The 24089-nt window shown below is 43.1% G+C and overlaps 3 protein-coding genes across 6 annotated transcripts; 1 reads left to right on the top strand and 2 right to left on the bottom strand.

The window, feature by feature from the left end:
* On the top strand, nt 1-18851 carry LOC119365943 (mediator of RNA polymerase II transcription subunit 13-like). 3 transcript variants are annotated; one of them, XM_037631591.1, is made up of 23 exons: nt 1-230; nt 1196-1292; nt 2629-2702; nt 2819-2958; nt 3053-3139; nt 3236-3323; nt 3414-3497; nt 4222-4299; nt 4389-4468; nt 5272-5350; nt 5589-5897; nt 5966-6052; nt 8964-9201; nt 10084-10290; nt 11056-12360; nt 12442-12691; nt 12815-12896; nt 12984-13071; nt 13393-13471; nt 14842-15137; nt 16086-17127; nt 17228-17599; nt 17846-18851. In XM_037631591.1, exons 2-23 carry the CDS (start codon nt 1269-1271, stop codon nt 18472-18474), a joined length of 5718 nt encoding a protein of 1905 aa, XP_037487488.1. In that variant the 5' UTR covers nt 1-230; nt 1196-1268; the 3' UTR covers nt 18475-18851. The 3 variants fall into 3 exon arrangements, with proteins under 3 accessions (XP_037487488.1, XP_037487486.1, XP_037487487.1); XM_037631589.1 differs by having other exon boundaries at nt 8961-9201; XM_037631590.1 differs by having other exon boundaries at nt 1184-1292; nt 8961-9201.
* A 655-nt stretch (nt 18852-19506) lies between these two features.
* Nucleotides 19507-20730, bottom strand: LOC119361274 (BTB/POZ and MATH domain-containing protein 2-like). The gene has a single exon (XM_037626568.1). It carries the CDS (start codon nt 20728-20730, stop codon nt 19507-19509), a length of 1224 nt encoding a protein of 407 aa, XP_037482465.1.
* Nucleotides 20731-21289: 559 nt separating this feature from the next.
* LOC119365941 (factor of DNA methylation 1-like) lies at nt 21290-24083 on the bottom strand. Of its 2 annotated transcripts, none has more exons than XR_005175835.1 (3): nt 23413-24083; nt 21971-23335; nt 21290-21888 (listed from the first exon to the last, which is right to left on the bottom strand). XR_005175835.1 is itself a non-coding variant. In XM_037631588.1 (3 exons), the coding sequence occupies exons 1-3, from the start codon at nt 23503-23505 to the stop codon at nt 22787-22789; spliced, it is 522 nt and encodes a 173-aa protein (XP_037487485.1). In that variant the 5' UTR covers nt 23506-24083; the 3' UTR covers nt 22577-22786. The 2 variants fall into 2 exon arrangements, 1 of the variants encoding a protein (XP_037487485.1); XM_037631588.1 differs by lacking the exon at nt 21290-21888 and having other exon boundaries at nt 22577-23014; nt 23135-23335.
* Nucleotides 24084-24089: the final 6 nt, after the last annotated feature.

The following is a 24089-nucleotide window of genomic DNA, read 5'->3' as shown; positions in this document are numbered from 1 at the left end:
GCGCGTTCGTCTCCCCCTTCGCCGTACGCCCCGCCCTCCGCCCCCGCTCGCCCCACCCGTCGAGCCGACGCCGCGGCGACCGGCGGCGACGGCGAACAAGGCCCAGGCGCCCCTGCTTCCTGCTGGTCCCCGGCCGCATACCCGCTCACTTCTCCGCCCTCACGTACCACCGAGGGTGAGCTCCGCGCGACGCCGGCCGCGACCAGGGGCGGCGACAGCGGCGACGCAAGGTGAGCGTCCTCCCCGGAGCACTCCTCTCCTCTTCACCGGCCCGGAGCCCGCCCTCTTCTCTGATCTCGTCTCCCGTTCGTTCGCTCACGAACCCTAGAACCCTAAGTCTCGCTTGAATGTTATGTTAGGCGTTTGACATGGTAATGTGGGGGCATTCGATCAAGTAATTCCCGCTCCTGAACTATCTCACGCTCTGACCTTAGACATTGGTTTCTGAATGACCTTACCTTAGACATTGTTTAGATGGTGGGGTGTCGGATAAGGAGATCGTGTAGCAGATTCAGCCGTCAGGGTAAGTGGGTACGAGTGATGGAAGATGGTGCATGTCATTGATTTGACGTGTTTATGCATCGTAGGCCGTGGGAACTCCACAAGGATAAGTGTCGTGTGAAATGTCACAAGGAGCAGGGGAGTTCGGCAACCTGTATGTTGTTCCCTGTGTCGCGCGTGTCGGTTACCCTATAATGTCGCAAGGAGTAGGGAGCTTGAATATGTTAACTACAACCGTTAATGAAAGCCATTGGACTGTGTTTTTTTACCCTGTAAACATAAATTTCTTGCTTCATTCATCGATGAGAGGCTTTGGAACTAGAATGGCAGAATACCATTTCTTTTACTTGTAAACATGGAAACTAAAGATCCTACCTCGTTGGTGCTTTATTGATGTGACAATGTGTGGGAGTCCTAAACATTTTATTTGCGTGTTGAATAGTTTTGTCTCTGTAGTGCAGGGTGTTGTGGAATTAAAATAACAATGATAGATTCCCATTGTTGTAGTATTGTTCAATTATCATATCTTTTATTCTGATTTGGAATTAAGAGTGACAACCATAGAATCCCACTATTTACGGATAACATTTGTGTGATCCCATTTCTTTCATGTAGTTTCTTCATTTGTTCAGCTGTTCTATAAATGTTTTTTTTTTCAGTACTCTTTGTATGACAAGCGCAGGCCATGTTGCAGGTTTCACCTTCTACTGTAGAAACATGAACACTGGTGATTTTATAAAGCAGTATCCTTGTCTTCTACACTGAATATGTGGACCAACATTTTCAAAATCGTAAGTTAGACCTTACCCCCCTCCCCGAGGGTTCTGTTGAATTGTGGCCCCATAATCTGCTTTATTGTATTTCATCGTACTGCGAAATGCAAACTCTCTAGTGTTTCTGTTATTGCAACTTGCAAGTTCTCGATGCGTTATACTTCCTCCATCCTTTTTATTAGGTGTATTTCCTTTTTACCCCTGTTGATGCCAATTCCAGCCGTCCTGAATCGCAGGATCATTAATTAGCTGCCAATAATTACCCCTCTAACCTACATTGTAACCAGGGGCATTTCAGTCCCAAATTATCCTCAAATCAGTGCCTTGGTTACCGTTTACAAAAATGAAACCTAGAGAAAGGAACGGATGGAGTATCATCATTTGCAAGTGAGTTTTGTTCCATAACAACCATGATGATGATGTGAAAAAGGGAACAAAATGTAGTATGGCAACTGTTTGAATCTTCGCTCCATTTTTTTTCTCGGACGCACATGAGAGCTGCACATTATTTCATTAGGAAAGAAAATAGTACAAGGAAGAGGGAGACCCCCCCAACACCCTGAAAGAAACTACACTAGATACATCCATTTCTAGGACAAGTATTTCCGGACGGAGGGAGTATTACACTTCCAGGGCAAGCGACCCAACAAACAACTTTCTCAGCACGATGCCCCAGCAGAACACCATAGAGCACTCATTTGCCACAGCTTGCAGCACCATCATGAAGCTTGGATTTGCTCCATTGAAAACACAATCACTCCGGTGTTGCCAATTTTTCCAAGCAACTAAAATAATAAGAGAATTCAGGCCTTTTCGAGTTTCCTTGCGTGCTCCTTTGACAGCGCTGCACCATTTTCATTTTCCAGTCGTTAAGTAGAAACCTGTAACATAAAGTTTAATCCTTGATAGGGTATGTGAGGTTCTGCTTATGGTCTGTAGATGCTTTAACGGTTTGCCCAATAGGGAGCATAGTTGTGCGTGGGGCATTTTTTGTTGGATCTTCCACAGGTTATTTCTCACTGCTATCTTAGTGGCTTACAAATGTCCTTTTGTTTCTTTCCAATTCCTGCAATGGTTTGTATTTTTTTCTTTTGATGAAGTAGAAGTAGAAACTGGAACTGATTGCTTCAAAAGTCTGGAGAGCTATTGAACCACCCTCCTCACACATCACAAACTACAGCACAGGAGAGGCATTACCCGCCACCCACTTCCAAATTGAGAATGATGTTCCATATCTCTAGGTTTCTGATAGAGCCTAGAGCTTTAGAGCACGGAAATGAGACATTTTTAGTTTGTTGATTCTTCAGATATACTTTCTTTGGGTTAGTCTTATTTATATATTTCATGCTTGCAGGGGGAGCTTCAGATTGTATCATGGTTTCAGTTTCTTCCTGTTGAACCAGATTACGGTGCTACTTCTGATAGAAGGTGTTAATTGTACCCTCCATATGCCGCTTTTGTGCTGTCTTCTAGTTGCTTGTTGCCACTTGTTATTTTTGTTCTGATGCATCTGTTCTTTTTTGTGATTCCTGTTCCTCGTCCAGTTCAAAAGCCGAGCAGAAAGATGCTCTTAATAGCACTGTGCTGTCAGCGTATCTTCGCTTACAGAGTGAAGGTCTCCTAAGTACTTGGACAAATTCCTTTGTTGGCCCTTGGGATCCATCTCAAGGAGAGCATAACCCTGGTAATAATTATGTGCACTACCTGCATCCATCTTTCTGTCTACCTAAGTCAAGCCTATGCTTATTTATGCCAAACTTTTTTTGTAACAATGACAGATGAGAAGATCAAGCTCTGGTTGTTTCTTTCTGGCCGCCACTCATTAGTACCTGAAATGACCCAGCCCGCTGTAGCTAAATTAAGAGGTTGATTGTTGTTGATATTTGTTTATTGCATGGAGTCTTAGACTGTATAGTTTGCTTATTTATTTGCTTGTTTCTACTACTTATTTTGTTTTGCAGTTGTTTCAAGTGGTTTATGGGTGGCTCCAGGCAACTCAGAAGAGGTTGCAGCTGCACTATGTCAGGCCTTAAGAAATTCTTTGGAGAGGTATAATTATACTTGTTATAGCATGAATCTGTAATTTATAATTTGTTGTCTAGTTGATGAATTTTAAATCTGACAATTTCTCTTGTACAGAGCACTAAGAGGGCTTTCCTATGCAAGATTTGGTGATGTATTTACAAAATACAACCCCCCTACAAGAAATCAAAACAGCTTTAGGTTTGTGACTAAGTTGCTATGCCTTTATCTATTCATTTTTTATTCTTTGTTAACTAGTTTTTTACGCTCTTTGCTCAGCAACTGATGCAATGTGTCTGCTAAAGTAACACACATAACGTGTCTGTTAAAGTTCCAATGTCGTGCACTACAATAGATAGTGTATGGTATATATTGGGATAAAGTGAAGTTCTTGTGTTTGAAGAAAGAAAAGGCCCCTAAACTTTGTGTAAATAATTGTAACCTAATTCTAAACATGGGATTTCAACTTAATAGATTCTTTTTTCTTTGCTAAAGTTTCGAGAACAACTGCATGCCTTTTTTTTGCCAACCTTTATATGATGACGTGAATGTAATGATAATATTCGGATACTTGTTGGCCATTTATCTTGTATACGAGCATTGGAGTGGGGCCTGCATGAATTCGTATCCTCTTGACATATTTTAGATAACTGTCGAGATGAATCAGTAGGCTGACCTTTCTTCACTTCTAGTCATTGCATAATGAAGTAGAAGTCCATATCAAGTTGCTATAATGCTACAATCCATCACAGGCTCCCAACCATTTCTCTTTGATCCGACGGGTGAAATAAGTAATGTCAGTGTGATATTGAGGATACAGATATGGCTGGCCATGTAGTTTCATTTTCCCCCTTTTGTTCTTCCAAGGATAACTTCACTTTTCTTGATTTCCATTCCATTTATTTTTGTTATCATTGCGTTATAGGAGAGCACAACCTACAGTAGAATTTGTCTTTGCGGCCACTGAGGAAGCAATCTTTGTGCATGTTATTATATCCGCAAGGTCAGTTTTTATTTTGTTCCGTCATATCGTTGGCCTTCTTCAGTTTATTTAGTGCCAGTGGTCTTACTTTAAATGGTTTATTCTATTAGATATATGCGAAACCTTTCTAGTGATGATATAGAGAAAGTTCTCACACACACTCCCCGTTCTGTTGGTGAAGGTCTTCCAGGTACCGTTTCATTGACTAATTCCATCTCTACACTTCTTGCTGTATTGTCATCCTTAGAAAATCTACTGTCTTATTTGCTGGAAAAGGATAATATATTTGTGCTATTCACAGTTCTGCTCTGACATGATTTTCTTGTGATAGGGGAATTTACAGAAGTCCTTACGTCTGATTTACAAATAGGGACTGCCCATTGTTTTATCTTACATTTAGTTCTTTATAAGGTGGATTAAAAGATAACTAGTGAATCTCATTTAGGGTGGGGTACAGTGTTTTTGAATTTCACCTTTACAAATAGAACTTCACCAGAGGCGGTATGCTAGCTTATGGCATACATTTTTATTAGTTTTCCATTTTTTCGACTTTTATCGACGATCCTTTTGTATCATAGTGTTATCTGAAGGGATCCCCGTACTGGAAATAGTTAAAAAACATGACTGCATTGGTTAGTTCGACACTTAGACCCTTCTAAGTAATCACGCCGCTACTGGTGATAGTTCTGTTTTTCTCTCAAACTCTGTGCTATGATGTTCAAAATGGGCAGAAGCACAGCCATATAGTGGTTTATGTTCTTGGAGTCGTGTCTTGAATCAGGCTTGAATATAAAATAGTTCTCTAAATAGTTAAACTAACTTCACTGTGCATTCTATTTCTGTGACAAAGCTCATGATAACTTTGATTTGTAACTTTGCTTTTGCCAGTTTCTTCATCGTTTATGTAAATTATGTTTTATGCCTTTTTAGATGAAAGTTGTGTTTTATATCATGCATATTCAAATTCATGATCTGTTTCATTGAATGTTGCAGTTATTGTTGCTCCTAGCGGAATGCTGGGTAGGCTTGTCGGCTGTTGCCCAAGTGACCTCGCAAGACAAGTATATTCAAGGTATTTCTGAACTTAAAAGTCAATACTCAAATCGACTTATATGCTAAGCTGTTTTATTGGCATTCTATGCCTGTTGAGGTGACCTCTCACTGATGAGTTAGACACTTAGACCTGATTGCGGCTCTTGGGTGTTATCTCACCTGTCAGTGAGATCTTGTGTTTCTTTTAAGGATATTCATATGCAGAGCAGTTCATTATGATACTCAGTTCTCATGTTAATTTTGTGTAAACATTTCAGCAAATTATCGGCACCTAATCTACCAGGTTTTACTCAACCCACCATCTGCCAGCTGAGAGGTCAAAGTTACTATGTTGAAGTTGCCCTTGGCTTTCCACCTGCCTCAACTGACAAAATTTCTGAGTCGGAAAATAATCAGATTAAGAAAGAATTTGATTCAGTGAAGGACCCTCATTTAGGTGATGATGGGCAGCAAAAGTTAGAATCTGCTGATGGCCTTCCAGTTCTTGAAAGGACATTTATTTACCCACCTGAGGCTGTTATGGTACCTATGGTCCATCAGGCATTTGTTCGCTTTTCTAGTAAAAGGTAATAGTCTCACTCTAATGATCTTGTTATGCTTGGAGTCTGCATGGTTTAAATTATGTTGCCCGCAGAATGTGGTCACAGGACTGGATGGGTAATTCATCATGGGAGGCTTGGCCATTTTGGAACTTCTCTCCGTCTTCTTACTTCCGGAACAGGTCAGTCTTGCATACATGGTTTTTTCTATCAATGACTATCTGGAACAGCTCACAAGTCAAAACGTTGGGGACCAACTTCGAATGGTGTTATCTTCAATGAACTCTGTAAAATGTTGAAAGAACAGCATTGATATGCTGTTTTGATGTTATCCTATATCTCTAGGAACTAAATAGTGGAATACAATATCTAAAAAATACAAGAAAATATTTGTCTTAAGAGGAATACATGACATTCGGATTATTTTCTCATTATGCTAGACGTAGAAACACTCTCCAACTTTGTGAGCTAGGTGTGGACATAGAACAGCTAGGTAAATCCTGTAATTTTTTAGAACTTAGAAATTAAAATTGCCGAGCATGCAAAATCTATCATTTCTTTAGAACTAGGATAAAAATAATTGGAACATAAGTATGTTGCTTACCTTACAGTAACTCCTATCTGGCTTGCTCTCATTCAATGGCCAGAACTTCTCTTGAACTGGAGAAAAACAGCACCAAGGACCGTTTCAGTTGATGCCTAACAGTGTCCTAGCATGCCAAATATTTTTTGCCGAACAGGCTTGTGGCCAAGAAAACTGGAGCCATAACCTAGCCTACCATGCCACAATGTATGTGCTTATGACGCCCAGGACCTAGCTGATTATTTTTGGCATGCCTAAGCTGTGGCTACGAGACACTTGCCCAATTTGGCTAAGAAAAGTGTGGCACATTGTTGCAAATTTTGGCTTCCAACCGAACAGGCCGTAAATGTTGTTTTAAAGGCACTTACTATTTTTTAATCAGGACTCGCTACTGCTTCATTCCCACAAAAAGGGAAGACTAGTAGAATTGGCAACTAATTTTATCCAAAAGAAGTGAAGTTACTAAGGCTCAGTTTGCAGTTGTGGAACTGTGCTAAGCTGTACTAACTCTTTGTTAAGGATCACCATCCATGCAGCACATCCGGAGTCTATGCAGTATAACACGTTTTGTTGCCATGGTTCATTATACCCAAAAGTTACTTGCAAGAACTACATTGATTCAATCGTGCCCATGGATCATAATGTTAGAGTGCGTAATGGGCCTGGCGGTATAGCCCGTTAGTCTTAGGGTTAACTAGAGATAAGGGTCGCTTGCTTAGGGGTCAAGTAAGCCTTGCTTGGGAGTCAAGTAAACCTCTCTATATAAGGCCCCCGGCCGGCCCTCTCGCGCCCTCCTTCTAGCAGCACCATAACAATTTGGTATCAGCTAGCTTTGGTTCGATCATGTCTTCACCGCCGCCAAGCCTGTCTCTTCCGCTGTCGGTCACCTTGTTGCCTCCGGCGACCACCACGACCGTCGCCCCGCTCCTGCCTGCGCCCACCGTCCTCACCTGGGAGGAGGTGTCCGGGGTGCTGCGGGACCTAACCCAAGAGGTCCAGGAGATCCGCCTGTTCCTGGCTGGGTCCTACGGGCCGCCCCCGGTTGCGCCGCCCTTCGCTGCCCCCGCGCCACCATGGCTACCGTGGCAGCCGCCGCACTAGGGGGCCTTCGCCGGGCCGCTGCAGCTGCCATCCATCGCCACCACCGCCCAGCCCTGGCTGCAGTGGCAGCCGCCGCTCCTGGCGGCCTCCGCCGCGCCCAGCGCTCCATCGCAGCAGCCGCTGCCGCTGCCCGGCGCGATACTGCAGCAGCCGCTGCAGCTGCAGCAGCCACCGCAGGCCAGCTCCGCCGCCCAGTATGGGATGCCCTAGGAGATGCCCTAGGAGTGCGATGACCTCGTTCCCATCAGCGTCGCCGCCATCCCAGGGCGTCCACATCCAGCAGATCAAGTCCCCGCCGTCGCCGTCACCACTTCCGTCTTGGATCGCTACCCGCCACGTGTCGGCGGCGGTGAGGCTGCAGGCTGCCGCGCGCGGCCTCCTAGCGCGTCAGCGTGTGCGGGAGATGCGTGGTCTGCAGCTGCCGCTCCTCCAAGTTGCCCTTCGCTGCGCAAAGGACCTCGATCTCGTCTGCTGCGTCGGGGATCTTGGGCTGTTTTCCCCACGGGCAGCGGGCATGCTGTTTTCCCCGCGGGCAGCGACCTCAAAGTCTGCGTCATCGGCGGTTGGGGGGCGCACCCCTCCTCGTCATTCTCCATCGCAAGCCCTCCACTCTTCCCTGTGCGGTGCAGACCAACAGCCGTCCGGCGGGGAGAAGGCAGGGTGTCACTGACAGGAGCGCACCGCGTAGCACCACTGCTTTCCGCCGCCGGCCGCTGCGAGGGCGCCTCTGCTGGTTGCTCTTGCGACCACTTCTAGGTGGCCATACACATGCACTCCTTTGGTCCTGGTGGTGTCCATGGGATCCAGGTGGCTGTACACGTGCACGTCCGATGTGCGGATGGTGTCCACTTTTTGTTGAGGGGTCCAAAATAAAGCGTCCCAGTCCATTTCAGGTTGAGAGTCATAAAACAAGCCGAGATGTAAAAGGCTTGTTTTTAGGTGTTAGGTTTGTGTTGCGTCGAGTCATGGTTATAAGTTGGTTAGGCTGCAGCTCGAGGACAAGCTGCATGTCCAGGTGGGGTGTAGTGTTAGAGTACGTAATGGGCCTGGGCTGGCGGTATAGCCCGTTAGTCTTAGGGTTAACTAGAGATAAGGGTTGCTTGCTTAGGGGTCAAGTAAGCCTTGCTTGGGAGTCAAGTAAACCTCTCTATATAAAGAGAGATGTATCAATCTAATCAAGCAAGAATTAAGAAGGAAATCCCTTCCCTCTTGCCCGGCCGTGGGCAAAAAGGCCCCCGGCCGGCCCTCTCGCGCCCTCCTTCTAGCAGCACCATAACACATAATCTCTGGGTGCAACTAAAATTGATCTGTATTACATGATATTTTTGAAGTACTAATTTTAAAACATCATGATTGCAAATTTGGTTTGTCTGATTTTTCCTGCATTAATTGTTTTGATCTGTTAGCAGCTCTTTCTTTGGATCTTCACGCGGACTTGGTGTGAACTCTAATTTTCTAAGACTAAGAAGACAAAGGAATAACAACTCCAACGGCAGGACTAGTAGTATCAGTAGTGTCAGTAGCACTTCTAATGGAAGTGAGCATGCAGTTGCTGCTAAAGGTGGTGATCTTTTGGCAGATGCTGACTCTACAGCGTTCCATCAGTCTGATCTGCCATTGAACAATGACATTGCTGGTAGCAAGATGGTAGTGTGTTGATTTTTTCTCAATTTACATACTTATACCGTAATAAAGTAGTTTTTTTCTCAAGAATTACATTTTAATATGTTTGTTAGTATAACACTGCATTTTCCTCTTCTCAGTAGCTAACTTGTAGTGGTAACATCATGCTTTGCTTCATCATTCTTGTGATTAACAGAAGACTGTTATGCCACTATTGAACACGAATATATTTATCAACTTATCTCTAATTAGCTATAGGTGTGAAATACTCCTTCTGTTCCAGAATATAAGGTGTATCGATTTCCATGCAAGTCAAACTTGTGTAAGTTTGACCAAGATTATAGAATAAAATATCAACATCTACAATACAAAATAAAAAAAATATGAAAATACTTTTCATGATGGATCCAGTGATACAAATGTGGTACTGTAGATATTAATAATTTTTTCTAAAAACTTGGTCAAACATGCAAATGTTTGACTTCTGAAAGAACTAATACACCTTATATTTTGGAACGGAGGGAGTATGAGATATGGTCAATTTACTGGATAGAAACTGATAATTGAATGGCGGCAGAAATTTCATTACATGGAAGAACACATGCTATACAGTTCATGCCATCCTGTGCATAGAAGTATTTGCGTAATTGTGTTTAATCGGTGAGCAAATACCAATCTGTTGATGCTAAAACTATCACAACACCAAATTTTCTTGCCACATTACCTCTGCATGAAGTTCTATTTTGGCGAATAATCTTCATATATACATGTTACACTGTTTGTGTTATTAACTCATTTCGCCATGTTGATGCTTGATAGCATCAGTGCACAATCACACTACTGCTGTTCCAGTCTACGTCAATGTTGTGCTGAAGAAGTCTTGATGTTTTATGTTCGTTCAATCAGGTATCCAAGCGCTCTCGTTCTGAAATAACAGAAGATTCTTCTCATCCTGGCAAAGAATTTAGTGAAAACATGCAAGGCACAAATGGTCAGGGGGGATGTTCTTGGGGCTGGGGTGAAGAGGGGGTTGTGATGGACATCAATATACTTCTCTCGGAGTTTGGAGATTTTAGTGACTTCTTTCAAGAGGATGAGTTAGATTTTGGTGAGGTAGGTACCCTATCATCCTCGTAGTAGTTACTTATAGATGAAACAAGGTTATAATATTTAGAGTGACTAGTCTATACTTGGTCATGTATGAGAAGCTCTGTGATAATGGTGAACTCATTATGCATATGGCAATGATAATATGACTATGTTAGGAATCTGTAGTACTTTTGAAGTATTTAATTCCATTAAATACATCACTAGTTGTATTCTGCAACTTAATATATTGTATTGACTTCTTCGTTGCATTTCATGCTCCTGCAATGCTGTGCATTTTTTAACAAAAGGTTGCTACTGTCACCGCTGCTTGTTTAAGTTTCTAGATTGTAGCCAATTACTCCCTCCGTCCCAAAATAAGTGACTCAACTTTGTACTAACTTTAGTAGAAAGTTAAGTCACTTATTTTGGGATGGAGGGAGTACTTCACTTTAGTTTTTAGATTGTAATCAAGGACCATTTATTGTATCACACATATTTTATGCCTTGAAACATGTTGCTTATGATATCACCAAGAGCTTGTGAAATAATTTTCTCTTACTGTTCAACTTGTCCCTTTTAACCTTCTACCCTGTCTACTAGCCATGAAATGTGGAATTCTCTGCTTGTTGGATCTAAACAATGAGCACACCGCAGAACCCTTCTTTAAATGTAAATAACATACTAACTTTTCTGGACATGCAAGTAGACAACTGTAAGGCGATGATGTTTTAGGATCACTTCTTTCTGACTTACCTGCTATCTATAATCCTGATATTCCATTTTATGTAGCCGCCAGGTACTGCTGAATCACATGCTTTAGTAACCCCTTCTTCGGAATATGGAGACATGCCATTCATAGATAGTCCATCCATAGCTATGGATATACCTGAACAAAGACTTTCTCCTGTTGGTTTCACATCTGTGGAGGCATTTAACCACCAAACAATGTCACCTATTCAGGATGTTGCTTCTAAAGTTCAGGAGCCTCTCAAAGAAATTGCATCACCTGCAGGGTCCCAGTCCTTAGTATTATCATCTAGTAGATCTGATTTTCTCACCAGAGCTGAAGCTACACTCACATTTGCACCAGAATATGCAGCTGTTGAAATTTCCAGTTGCGAGACGCCGGCAACACTGTTTACAAATCCCTACTTGCCCGGATCGAAAAAAAGAGGGAGTTGCGGTTTTAGCTCAAGAGTTTATTCGTATGATGTCACACAAAGTTCTAAAGTTGAGTCTACAGGAGACAAGTCTGAGAAGTCTGATAAAGTAACATCAGCTAATCTTTCACGTGATGTTGGTCGATCAAGCTTATACACACTTGTGCAAGGTAGGAAAAATGAGAGTGAAAAGAGCTTAAACAATGCAGACGAACAATCATGCAAGGGAGAAACATCAAGACCTGTTTCTGGTGAAACTTCATTTAGCTCTTCTCTGACTATACAAAAGAAGAGTGATAGCATGCTTAATGTTGGGTATTTCCTCCTATCTATGAAGACCGCACTTGCAACTGAAATTGAATGCATCACATTTCAGGCTGCCATGTGCCGAATAAGGCATGCACTAGTGTCTGTGAGAACCAAAGCATCTGCTGAGTTAAAAAGTGCCTTGTCTAGTGCTATGCAGACAGAGAGCAGTAGTAACTCGGGTCTTGTTCCCAAATATGAGATGAAAAGGAAAGAAAGTATACCAGCTAGGCTGTCTAGTGATGTTGACCATGACATGTATGATAGGTCCCAATTAGAAAACGTGGGAGTTTGGAGGTCTGTTGTGGTACCTAAAGGGGCAAAACCCCTTGATTCTTTGTCCGCTAAAACATTTATTGGCACAAGCCCATCTGTACAAAGACAACCTATTGTGGAACTTCTCAGTGCCATGGCTCTGCTAGTTCAGCAATCTACTTCATTTGTTGATATCGCACTTGATATGGATGATGGAGATGGTTCTTTTTTCTGGCTTTCCTTGGATGAGCAGAGGAGACGTGGATTTTCTTGCGATCCTTCTATGGTTCATGCTGGCTGTGGTGGACTATTAGGAACATGTCATTCCAAGGATTGTGCTGGTGTTGATTTAGTTGATCCACTTTCCGCAGAGGTAAAAATCTGGTGCTCTGTTTTTTCTTGCCACTTCTACTTATTCATGCATTATTTCTCCATGTCTTTTTTTTGGATACAGGTTTCAGAATCATCCCTGATTGGCTTGTTGCAGTCGGATATAAAATCAGCTCTTAAAACTGCGTTTGCAAACATGGATGGTCCATTATCAGTAATTGATTGGTGCAGGGGTCGAAGTAATATAGCAGAATCTGCTGCCATGGGAGATGCATACTCTTTCCATTATACTACTGGTGATAATCGAGATACTTCAAATTCTATGCCCATCGGTGGAGATGCAATGAGCCCACCCCAATCTAGCAATGATCGAGGTATTCCTGCTGCCACATCTCTCAACCTGCCTTCAACTTCTTTATTACTCCCTTCGCCAAATATAATATTGCCAGAAGGAGAAAGTCATGATTCATCTTAGAGGAGATTGAATTTCAATGCAGGCACTTCAGAAGAGCATCATAAGGGATATCACCGTGTTAGACCAACCATCGCTGTCCTCCCTTTGCCATCTCTTCTTGTTGGGTAGCAGACTTGTTCCCCTGAAAATGATTTATTAAATGAACTAACATTTAACTGCGTGAGTTACTGATGTAAGTATTGAAATTGCAGTTACCAGGATGATTGGTTAAAGACCTCTGCTAATTGCCTCAAATTGTGGGAGAAGGCTCCTTTGGAACCTTATGCTTCGGCCAAGCCTGTAAGGCATAGTTTGGCACTGTGGTGGCATATAGCCCACTATAGATTTTTATTACCTTTTGATATATCAACTACCTGAAAGTATATTGTTATGTCGTTCTGGATTCATAAAAGCAACTTGTTAATAGAATTGGTAAATATTTTTTTGTGGTGCAAGTATTCCATATCAGGAAATAACACAACACGATACAACTGCAAATTGGCCCCAAGTTCTGTAGCCATTCTAGAATCTAGATTACTACGTGTTTCTTTGTTTTGGTTACTCTGGAAAGAGTTTTGTAGTTTCGGGACTCATAAATTTCTCATTTGTACGCTCTTTCAGGTTACTTACTACGCACTGTGCCCCGATATTGATATGCTTACTTCTGCAGCCACTGATTTCTTCATGCAGCTTGGAACAAGTAAGTGTCTATAACGTTGCTTCTTCAGTTTTTCTTTGGTTCTCAGTTGTGATGCACAATTCTTACTTAGACCTAACAAGGATTTGGTGGTAATGAGATAATTCCCACCCACTTCGAGTTGTGCTGTTTTTATTATGATGTTTGCGTCCCTTCATCTGGTTACAAGTCAGTGCCGAGAAAATATATTCAATTGAAAAATATATAGAAAATTTGAAAAGAACTATGGAAAATAACCAGCTGTTTTGGGTCAAATATAGGGGCTTGTCCAAACTCCAAAACTCTTGACCTGGGATTGCAGAACTCTCAACTCTCCCCACCCAGCCCAAGTCGAGGATTGAGCACAATTGTGGCTTATGAGAAGTTGCACACATACACAAGGATGGTCCTAGATTGCTTGGTTAAGATTGACAATTTAACATTTTGTATTTAAATCCAATCCAACCCAGTGGATAGTCCCACATTGCCTGGTCAGGGGATGTGAACTTGACATGTGAGATCCAAATGCAATTAAACCCATAAGTTAAATCTTACAACTTATATTCATGGCAAGGTTGAACGATAGCGTGCATGGATCCATACATGTCCCATACAAACATGGGATCACTCCCAATCTTGCACCAAATAAAAAGTACAAGTTCCAACTAGCTGCAGATGAAGTAGGGGCTATATGTTGGAAAATGCACAGGAGCTCCTGGGTGTTCCACCCGCCTATATCCCCAAATCCCAGTTTTTTTTTTTTGAATTTTCCTGGTATTTTTTTTAATTAAATGTTCGTATGGGGTGTGGAGCACCCAGGAGCCAAAAATCCGCGTCCCTATATTTTCCATTATATTCTACCGTTATGTAGTATTAATGTGTCTGACTCTATGTTTATAATTCTCCCCACTCCTTAAGATAGGACTGTAGTTCATAAACTTAAAATCTTGTTTGCTTTTGATACTTGTGCCTGCAAAGTGTCTGTGAATCCAATAAACAGCATTAGTTCACTGTGTTGGCTGTATGACAATGAGACATGTATTGATGTATAGAGATTTAAGCCTAATGCCACCTTTTCTAACTCTGTATTTACTATTTGTTGCCAGTTATACGTTAAGTTCAAAAGAGGCAATATTTACAGCCAGTCACTGATCTAATTTAACATGTTAACAAATTATATAGCTTCATGGTTGCAATACAATTGATTTCGTTCTATTTGATCACATCATTGTAATAGATATAAACAACCAAAAGAATATACCAATGTTTTGTCATTACTGGGTTACTTGTCAGTTAGTCATAGTTTAGCAATCTCATATTCTCCATATAATTATTCGAATTCATTGTTGTTTCAAAATTTATTCCTTACTTTTATCTATTTGGCATTCTTATAGTTTATGAAGTTTGCAAACTGGGTACTCATTCGCCACAACACAGTGGGGGGCAAATAGAACAATCTCCTGGAAAGTATCTGCCTTCAGGACTTGTTCTCATTGAGTGTCCTGATCAATTGAAGACTGGGGGCAGCCACTCAGCTTCTATCAGTTCAATAACTGAATACTTTCAAGCTCTTTCAAAAAGTTGGAGTGTGAAAAGCTTTGTATCATCTCTGGCAAGGATAATTAAGGATATAAAGCTTACCGTAAACATTTCAACAAATCAGAAAGAGAGCAGTAACATACCTTGCACTGTAAGGCCTTTTACCTTTTCTTCCTTCTCCACTTTTTTGATCCAAGGGACTTCCAAAACAATAGCCGCGTGTATTGTTCTGTGATGATACTCTGCATGGTTTATATTCGTGTATTCTCATTATTTAGTCTTCTCTGGTCAGTGTTTCTTTTTCCTCTTCTTTTTTATGAGAACCAGCAGAGAAGCCCACTGAAATAAATATTCTTATACATACTTGCACAAAAGGAATTGCAAAACGAAAAATACACATTAGTAGTCAACTTAGTGTAGGATGTTTCTTTAATCAGATATGATATTTTCTTATCATTGTTGTTTTGTACTTCCTCCGTCCGGAATTAGTTGACGCTCAAACAGATGTATCTAGATACATCTGTCTGAGCGTCAACTAGTGTATGAACTTTGTAGACATGTTACTTCTGTCATTCCCGTTCTGTCTAAATACAGCTTTCCTATTTTCTTGATCCAACTGAGGCTCTTGTCATGGAATGTATCATTTATTCCTCTTATGACAACTTTTGTAGGATGCCATTATTATTCTGCACTTGTTACTAATAAATGCCACCATTGGAGTACACACATATAAATATGTCACCAATTCTTTTGGAGATATTCCCTCTTTATCAAAATATAAAATGTTTTTTGACACGTATCATAGTGTCAAAAGGCGTCATATATTTTGATACGGAGGGAGTATATCTTAACCCAATTATTAAGTTTTTTGGATGCAGAAATGATCCAACGTTTCATTTCTGTTCACTTGTATTTACAAAAAAAGATCACATGTGCGGGACTTCTAATCATTCAGTTAGATGCACGATGGCCTCTAGGTGGATGAATTGATTTTTCTTTCATGCTTTGCCTATGCAACAAAAATAAACTTTAAGTTGGTATTTTTCCCAGAACCGCAATGCTAATCTATTTTAACACCCACGGTCCATTATGTACGCAGGTAGTTTATGTGGTCTGCCCATTTCCTGAACCATCTGCAGTCCTACAGACACTGGTAGAAAGTTCTGTTGCCCTTGGGTCTATCTTATCGTCAGAGAGAGAAAGGAAATCATTCCTGTATGCTCAGGTTGCCAAAGCTCTAGACAGCAGTGCTTCTGCTGATGAAGCATCAGCATCCAATGTTGTAATGCTCTCTGGGTTCAGTATACCGAAGCTTGTCTTGCAGATTGTTACTGTTGAAACTTTACTGAGACTCCATAAACCAAATGAGCTTGCTGCTTTCAAGGACATAGCTTTCACTGTGTATAATAAGGCTCGACGGATCCCACGGTTTGTTTCCAAGAGTGACATGTTCCAGTCACCTACTTATATGAGTAGGCCTCAGTCCACGATGATGCACACTGCATCTCCTGGTCCTACCCTTTGGAAAGAGTGTCTAGTTCCTCGGATGTCTGGACAAACTCTCTCTAGAGAAACAGAGTTTGATGCATCCATGAGGTCAGTATCATGGGACAACTCATGGCAACCTGGCCGTGCTGTAGGATTGCCTGATCCAAGCAAAATCCCAGAATTATGTGCTCAGGATGACAGGAAGTATGCCTTTGAGCCGCTTTTCATTCTGGCAGAGCCTGGGGCTGCTGATTACAGTGATATGATGGAATCTTCAAGATTAGGAGCTGATGCAAGTAGCAGCAGGGCTTACAGCTCAATTTCAGGTGGCACTGATAGTGGAGCAAGCCCACCACTTGAAGGGTCTGAGAATGACAGTGCTACAAGTCTTCATTGCTGTTATGGCTGGACCGAGGACTGGCGATGGTTAGTATGCATCTGGACAGATTCTAGAGGAGAGTTATTAGACAACTTAATATTTCCTTTTGGTGGTATTAGTAGCCGCCAAGACACTAAAGTTCTCCAGAGCCTATTCATTCAAATTCTGCAGCAGGGTTGTCAAATAATGTCGTCTTCACCAGAAGCTAGCAATACAAGATCAAGAGATGTAATGATAACCCGTATTGGAGGTTTCCTTGAACTTGAAATCCAGGGTATACTAATCAATTTGATCATTAACTCTGTTTTTTTCATTTGATAGGCCATAATGTGCTTTATTTATGTGTTTGTAATGTCTATGTATTGCTTATGCAGAATGGCAAAAGGCAATATACTCTTTTGGTGGTAACGAGGTAAAGAAGTGGCCTGTGCAGTTACGACGATCTATACCTGATGGTATTCCGTCAAATTCTAATGGACCAACACTCCAGCAACAAGATATGGGCTTAATCCAGGACAGAAACATGCCTTCCTCACCTAGCACATTATACAGCCCTCATTCGAAATCTAGCTTCACGAAAGGTCAGTCAGGAAACAAAAAGCAGATCCTAGGGGAACAAACTGGAATGGACAGTTCAAGGGGTTCATTGCACTTGGTTCGTAGCATCAGTTTAGTTGCAGTTTCGCAAGATAGTTCATTGCATCTGGCATGCCAAGCGGATCTGATGGCGACCAGACCTACTTCTGGTAAGTACTGTCTGTGTATGTTGAATTTATTATCTCCGCCTACAAGTTACTTATTTAATGTGGCAATTTTTTAAGTAAATGATCATCACTAAATGACCTCATCATATACAAACACAGTATATGATTATTTGTTTTAAATCTTAATCGTGCTAAGAGTGCCAATCAAGCAATGGGTCATGCTTTTTAGGAAATCCATAGTCAGGGATGGATCATATTTACTAATGTTCTTTTCCCCGTCTCTTACAGGTGAAGGGAATCAAAGCAGCACTGGGTCTTCTAGTTACTTAGACGGGTTTACCCCAGTCAAGTCCATCGGGTCAATGTCTGCATCGTATCTTCTGGTTCCGTCACCAAGTATGCGGTATCTTTCCCCTGCGACATTACAGCTTCCAACGTGCCTTACATCGGAATCCCCGCCGCTTGCCCACCTATTGCACAGCAAAGGGACAGCAACTCCCTTGGCAATGGGTTATGTCGTCTCCAAAGCTGTCCCACCAGTAAGAAAGGATGCCGCGCAACTCACCAAGGAGGACAGGCACTCCGTTCTCTCTGTCAGCATCATCGATTACTACGGAGGCAGCACCGCCACTGTCCAAGAGAAGATGAGCAGAGGCGTTGGCGGCAGCAGCATGAGCAAGCAGGCAAGGAACAACACCCATGAAACATCAGCCCGTGATTACGAAATGGACATGCACAATGTGTTGGAGGCGGTGGCCGCTGAGCTCCACGCCCTTTCGTGGATGACGGTAAGCCCGGTCTACACGGAAAGGCGCAGCGCTCTCCCCTTCCACTGTGATATGGTTCTGAGGTTGAGGAGACTTCTCCACTACGCCGATCGACATCTCTCTCAGCAAACAGAGAAGGGAGAGATGTAGCTTAGAGAGGTGATAGCTAATTCACATGATTGAAACTGTCTGTTTTACACAGGAAAACACAAGGGCTAGATGCTGCTTAAACCCAAGTGCCTGTCTGTATCTAGATTAGGTAGGTAGTTGGAGGGCGCGTTGATGAGCTGCCTAGCCCGGTTTTGCTTTGATAGCAAGAATGCTAATTTCTTGGGTTGAGGATGTATGTAATTAAGTGCTTAGCAATACCTCTCCCTTGTTGAACTGGTAACTCGGTGGTATTTGTTGTTCATCGGCTTGAGGTTTCAGGTTGCTGTTGGCACCTTTTTTGTTCGCAAGGCCGCAATTTTGTGTGTGTCAGAAGGCGGTTTAATTATATCTAAAGAAATTGATCGGTTCCAAATTTAGGATGCATGTGCTTTTGTTGACAATAAATTTGTGTGCTTTTTTTTTATAAATCACAGTAAGAAAATACATTCGAAAGTATGTATATTATTTTTGTGTTGAATAATGTTAGCCCTTCTATTTGGGTTTAGATGACCTATACATCTTGTTTTAAATCAAACTTGTTAAAGTCTGATCAAGTTTATAGTAAAAATATGGGTCAATTGATGTTGATTTGGCATTGTAATTTGTTTTTTAACACGACATTGTAATTTGTTGGTCTTGTTTCCACCTCTTCCATATATGCTCCTTCATATTGATATATTTTTTTTCAAACCAGGTGACAATCCCTATTTTTCTAACCATCACCTCGGCTCTGGAGAAAGAAATTTCTTGCAAAGCAATCAAGAGAAATCAAATAAATTGCCAATAGCAAGAAATCTGCAGCAAAATACAAAATCAACTCACTTATAAAAGTACACAAATCTCAGGAACATATCTTTTTACCTCTTGCCTCCTGACAAAATATCTCAATCTCAACCCAGTCAAAAAAAAAAAAATTCTACACTGAGCGACTAAAATAAAGTTGTGCCCATTGCAATGCACGGGTATTAGCTATATACTCCTATAGTAACTAAATGACTAGAATATTTTCGAAAAAAAGAGCAAATTAAATGGCTAGAAGGTAGTAAATGGCACGAACGTGGACTGATCTACCGCTCCAACCTTGGCCAAGTGCTTGGCCATGAGGTCGACCAGATCAGGGGGGCAACCGATCTTCAGCTGCTCAAAGCCATCGGTCGCGACGACGGCTACTAGGTTAGCAGGGGAAGAAATAAACTGCATGCACGCCTTCTTCAGCACCGCGCACCGGTGCCGCTCCGCCAGCGCCAGGGTGGCCGCCACGGAGCTCATCCCGATGTGCCGGCACAGCGCCTCCTCGCAGATGTGCTTCAGCTTCTCCAGCTTGTACCTGTGCGCCGCCACAAGCAGGCGCTCCGCCATGGCCGTCGCCGCGTCCAGCTGCTGCTTCATGTCCGACGCCAGCGCGTCCGTGTAGATGAACCGGATCAGGGTCCTGGCCACCTCGGCGTCCATGTCTTCGATGCGCAGCTCGGCCGTCTGCTTGCCGTGGCCGGCGGCCGCGAAGGCGAGCGAGAGGTCCTCCTTGAACACGGCGGACCGGGCCTCCAGCATCCACCGGTGCGCCGCCAGCGTCTCCCCGCCGACCTCGATCCTCACGTCCGCCCGTTGCTTCTTCCAGATGGCCGTGGTGAGCTCCCCGTCTAGCTCGAACGGCGGGGGCGGCCACTCGCCCGTCGGCTCCGGCGCGGCGGCGGCAGCGACCTCGGTGCAGCTGTCGGTACGCAGGCCGAGGTCGACGGTGACGTCGCACAGGACCGTCAGGCAGTCGTCCTTGAGGTACCTCTCCTTCTCCTTGTCCAGCTCGTCGCTCCTCATGAAGTCCGTCCAGCCCCAGTCGTCGCCGCTCGCGAACTGGCGCGGCGGCGAGCTCTGAGTGCGCGCCGGGTTCCCGTCCCGGTCCAGCACGCTGAACTTGATGGACGCCATGGCGACCTCGGCCTTTGCGCTGCCGGCACCACGTCGGAGAAAGTGGGGGGCGCTGCTGCTGGTGCGCCGGAGGAAGAGGGAGATGCAGCCGTTGTGCGGCTTGACGCAGCTGTTCGGGTAGCAGTCGATGCGCCACTCGTGGCCGCCGACGGTGAACGTGCTCGACTCGACGTGCTCGCGGTTGGGCACCGTCGCCTTGACCTCCGTGTAGTTGGCGACCCGGAACAGGTGGGAGCCGGTCTCCTGCCGCCGGGCGACGGTGGACGCCGAGAGATGCTCCCGGCCGGCGGCGCGGAGGGCGGCCAGCAGCTCGGCGTCCGACGTCGACATGATCCAAGGGAGATCGAGGGTTGACGAACAATCGATTTATGTGCTATCTATAATCTAGAATTTGCGTGCGTGCCTTGGCCCGGGTGAATATAAGGGTGGAACGTAGAGAATCCATTCGATGCAAGACAGATGTTTATCGACTTCTTTCTCAAGGCTTTGTGTCCGTCCTCGTACGTTCCTTGGACAAAAAGTTGTAAATAAATAGGAGTGCTATATAGTCCCAATCAAGAATCAATGTTGTAAACTTGTTGTAATCTTTTACCGATATTTTTACAGCATCTTTTACCCTTCTACTTTGATGGGTCTCTTAATGGGCTGGGCACAAAGTATTTCATGTCAATCAAGAGACGAACTGATCATGGAATTTTGATTAAAAAATTGACCCTCGAATTTACACAAAAAGAGTTCATAAGTTTTTTTGAGGGGTGGAAAGAGTTCATTTTTTTTAGGGGGGAAAAGAGTTCTTTCTTTTGCCGTGAAAAATCCAAAGAGGTTGATGTACTGCAAAAGGTCTTCAAAATATGTATGTAAACTGGGATTGTGTTCTGTTTCAGTCAAAGCAAATTCTAGATTCCTTCATGTACAATTATTCACAACGGTGTCTCACATTATGCATGACCATCTTTTTCCTCAAAGGAAAATGCCTAGTCGGTACAGGCCATCTACCATATCTTTTGCACTTGCACATAAAAGCTCACAGTGCCATACCATGGCCTCCAAGACTCCACTCCAGGCGTACAATCTCCTGCAAAACCAGAGTCTACCACTGTAGACCTTCATCCACACCCTATGATCTATAGAAAGATAGTTTCTCTTTCGCAAACAAAAAGAAGAAAGAAGAAGAAAGATAATTTCTCGTGTTAGAACCACACATGCGAGATCTAAACACTCTTATACTCCCTCCGTTCCAAAATGTAAGTCTTTGTAGAGATTTCACTGGGTGGACTACATACGGAGCAAAATGAATGAATCCACACTTAAAATGCATCTATATACATCCGTATGTAGTTCATAGTGGAATCTCTACAAAGACTTATATTTAGGAATGGAGGGAGTACCTTGTAAGCTACTCAAGAGCTTCTCTGCCTTCTGTTTGAACATGAGCAAGAAAAGCAAGCCTGAATTGGACCAAAATCTGTGATGTACAATCTTTCCACCCTGCAAACCATCAGAATGCTAGAAGTGAACATACAAGCTAAGCTAGCTTCAATTCCTGAATGGACATTGTTTCACGACGAACCGAGTAAGCAGCAGTTGAAGACGGAGGAGCGACCATCGGCCAGTTCAACAATGAACGGCAGCGCAACACCTGCACACTCAATACAAACATGTCAGGCAATTCGCACTGGTCTTCCTGCATGCCCACTGCATAAACTGGTTTCCCATGAATATATCATATAGATGAACTAATGATGGTTTCTTTTCCATCCAGCAGTTGCAAGCAAATCAGACGCACAAATTCCTACTACTATTCAAAATGGCACAAATATCAGTTTCAGGTCCCCCCACTGTTTTATACCTTAAAAAAAAACTTCTTGGCTGAATTCGAACTAAGAATGAAGTAAAATCGCATTCCAGATTTCCAGTTAACAACAGGTACAATGAGTTTGTGCTTGCATTTGAGCTGTTGCCAAAAAATAAAGGTGCTTATATAAATATTCAGAACCATACTGAAGTAAAAATGAGCTTGCGCGACTTCAAATTTAAAACAGCGCCACCCCAATGCACTACCATTTACTACCTCAGAAGTTTATGTAGTATCTGAATAGCATCCTGTAACAGCATATCACTAAAATTCCTTATGATGAAATAAACATATCCGAGTCGGTTATATGCTTTGCTGTAGTTAAGGTCAACTTCAATTGACTTCCAACAGTCCTGCAATAGCCTTATTGCACATATTTAAAGGGTTTGTACACTTGCTCAAAGTACCATATATGTCAATGAAAGAGTAGCACATTGCTGTCATGCAAATCTGCAACCCGCTACTTCACAGTGCATATCCATGGGTTTTCCAAAGAAAGACGGCAAACCCCCAGCTCCTAGATATATGGGCTCAATGCTTTCTCTTCTTTGCACAACACTTTTTTACAATGAATTGGACGGCTTCTTCCATTGTTGCCTCCCGACTGTGCTTGAAGTTCCACAGCAACGTTTCAGGATAGCCACCACTGGGGTTGTACTTGTTCCTTTCAATCAGCGCCTGTTTCACCAAGGCGAACATTTGGTCACCGTGTTCTTGTTTTAGCTCCACAAGCTTGTCATCATCGTCCAAGAAAATTTCCTACAAGACAGTAGTTACACTTGCACACAGTAAGATGGACCTTTGCAAACCAGATACTGAAGACTACTTACAAGATAAAAGAGCTACTCCATGTATAGCAATATAGAAGGCTATCCGTACCATGGGCTGATCGTCAACCATGATGACCTTAAAAGGGTGCCAACCCGCGTTTCTGATTTTAGTCTCCCACTTGGAACAAAGAATAAGAGTTTTCTTTTGTGACAATCTCGGTCTGCAAGCATTTGCAACCGCTTTTGGATCAAGCTCCCCCATCCTCTTCAGGCCTATGTTTGCCCTGCCATTTGTAGCCACATTCAAGCCCTGCAAACATCCAGGATAAATTAGAAAGAGATGAGACGCAAATTAAAAGAGGTACTACTAGCTAGTCGCTTCCTTACATCGATCAACTCTTTCCGAGCCGCTTGCAGTTTGTCGTTGTCTCTTACGCTCTTAGTAACCAGGACCTGGTTGAGGGATTCTAGTCCTTGCATCCCATCCCGCAGCTCGGCCAGCTCTTCCCGGAGGTTTCATAAGTCACCGTTGCTCTTGATTTCCTTGGTAACCATAGCCCACCGAGTATCTAACAACTGACCATTGCTTTCTCTTTCCCTAGAACACAGAGCCTGGTTGAGGAATCTCAATTCTTGCATCCCACCCCGCAGCTCGGCTAGCTCTTCCTGATGGCCTTTTAAGTCACCGTTGCTCTTGATTTCCTTGGTAACCAGAGCCCACCGAGTATGTAGCAACCGAGCCTTGCTTTTTCTTTCCCTATAAAATAGAACCTTACTCAACGATTTCATTGATTCCATGCTATCATCTAGCTGCATTAGCTGCTTCCTTGCTTCTCCCAGCTCCTCCTGCACTCCAACCAACTCGGTGTTCATTGCTTTTTTCTCGGTGAGGAGATTCTGGTTGAGCAGCTCCATCAATTGCATCCCATCCTGCAGCTCGGCTAGCTCACCCCGAAGGCCTTTGAAGTCACCATTGCTCTTGATTTCCTTAGTAACCAGAGCCCACCGACTATCTAACAACTGAGCATTGTTTTTTCTTTCCCTAGAAAACAGAACCTTATTCA

This window comes from Triticum dicoccoides, chromosome 2B, assembly GCF_002162155.2.
Source record: "Triticum dicoccoides isolate Atlit2015 ecotype Zavitan chromosome 2B, WEW_v2.0, whole genome shotgun sequence".
Classification (NCBI taxonomy): Eukaryota; Viridiplantae; Streptophyta; class Magnoliopsida; order Poales; family Poaceae; genus Triticum; species Triticum dicoccoides.
Note: the sequence above shows the minus strand (reverse complement) of the source record. Positions and strands in the feature narration are given on the sequence as shown.

Excerpts from the sequence above, each read along its gene's own strand:
- LOC119365943 (XM_037631589.1), top strand. The coding sequence starts at position 1,269 with ATGTGGACCAACATTTTCAAAATC. Across the intron at positions 6,053-8,960 it reads TCTTCTTACTTCCGGAACAG|CAGCTCTTTCTTTGGATCTT; the intron begins GTCAGTCTTGCA and ends TTGATCTGTTAG. Across the intron at positions 9,202-10,083 it reads ACATTGCTGGTAGCAAGATG|GTATCCAAGCGCTCTCGTTC; the intron begins GTAGTGTGTTGA and ends TCGTTCAATCAG.
- LOC119361274 (XM_037626568.1), bottom strand. The coding sequence starts at position 20,730 with ATGTCGACGTCGGACGCCGAGCTGCTGGCCGCCCTCCGCGCCGCCGGC.
- LOC119365941 (XM_037631588.1), bottom strand. The coding sequence starts at position 23,505 with ATGCAAGGACTAGAATCCCTCAACCAGGTCCTGGTTACTAAGAGCGTA. Across the intron at positions 23,336-23,412 it reads CTCGGAAAGAGTTGATCGAT|GGCTTGAATGTGGCTACAAA; the intron begins GTAAGGAAGCGA and ends GGATGTTTGCAG. Across the intron at positions 23,015-23,134 it reads TGGTTGACGATCAGCCCATG|GAAATTTTCTTGGACGATGA; the intron begins GTACGGATAGCC and ends ACTGTCTTGTAG.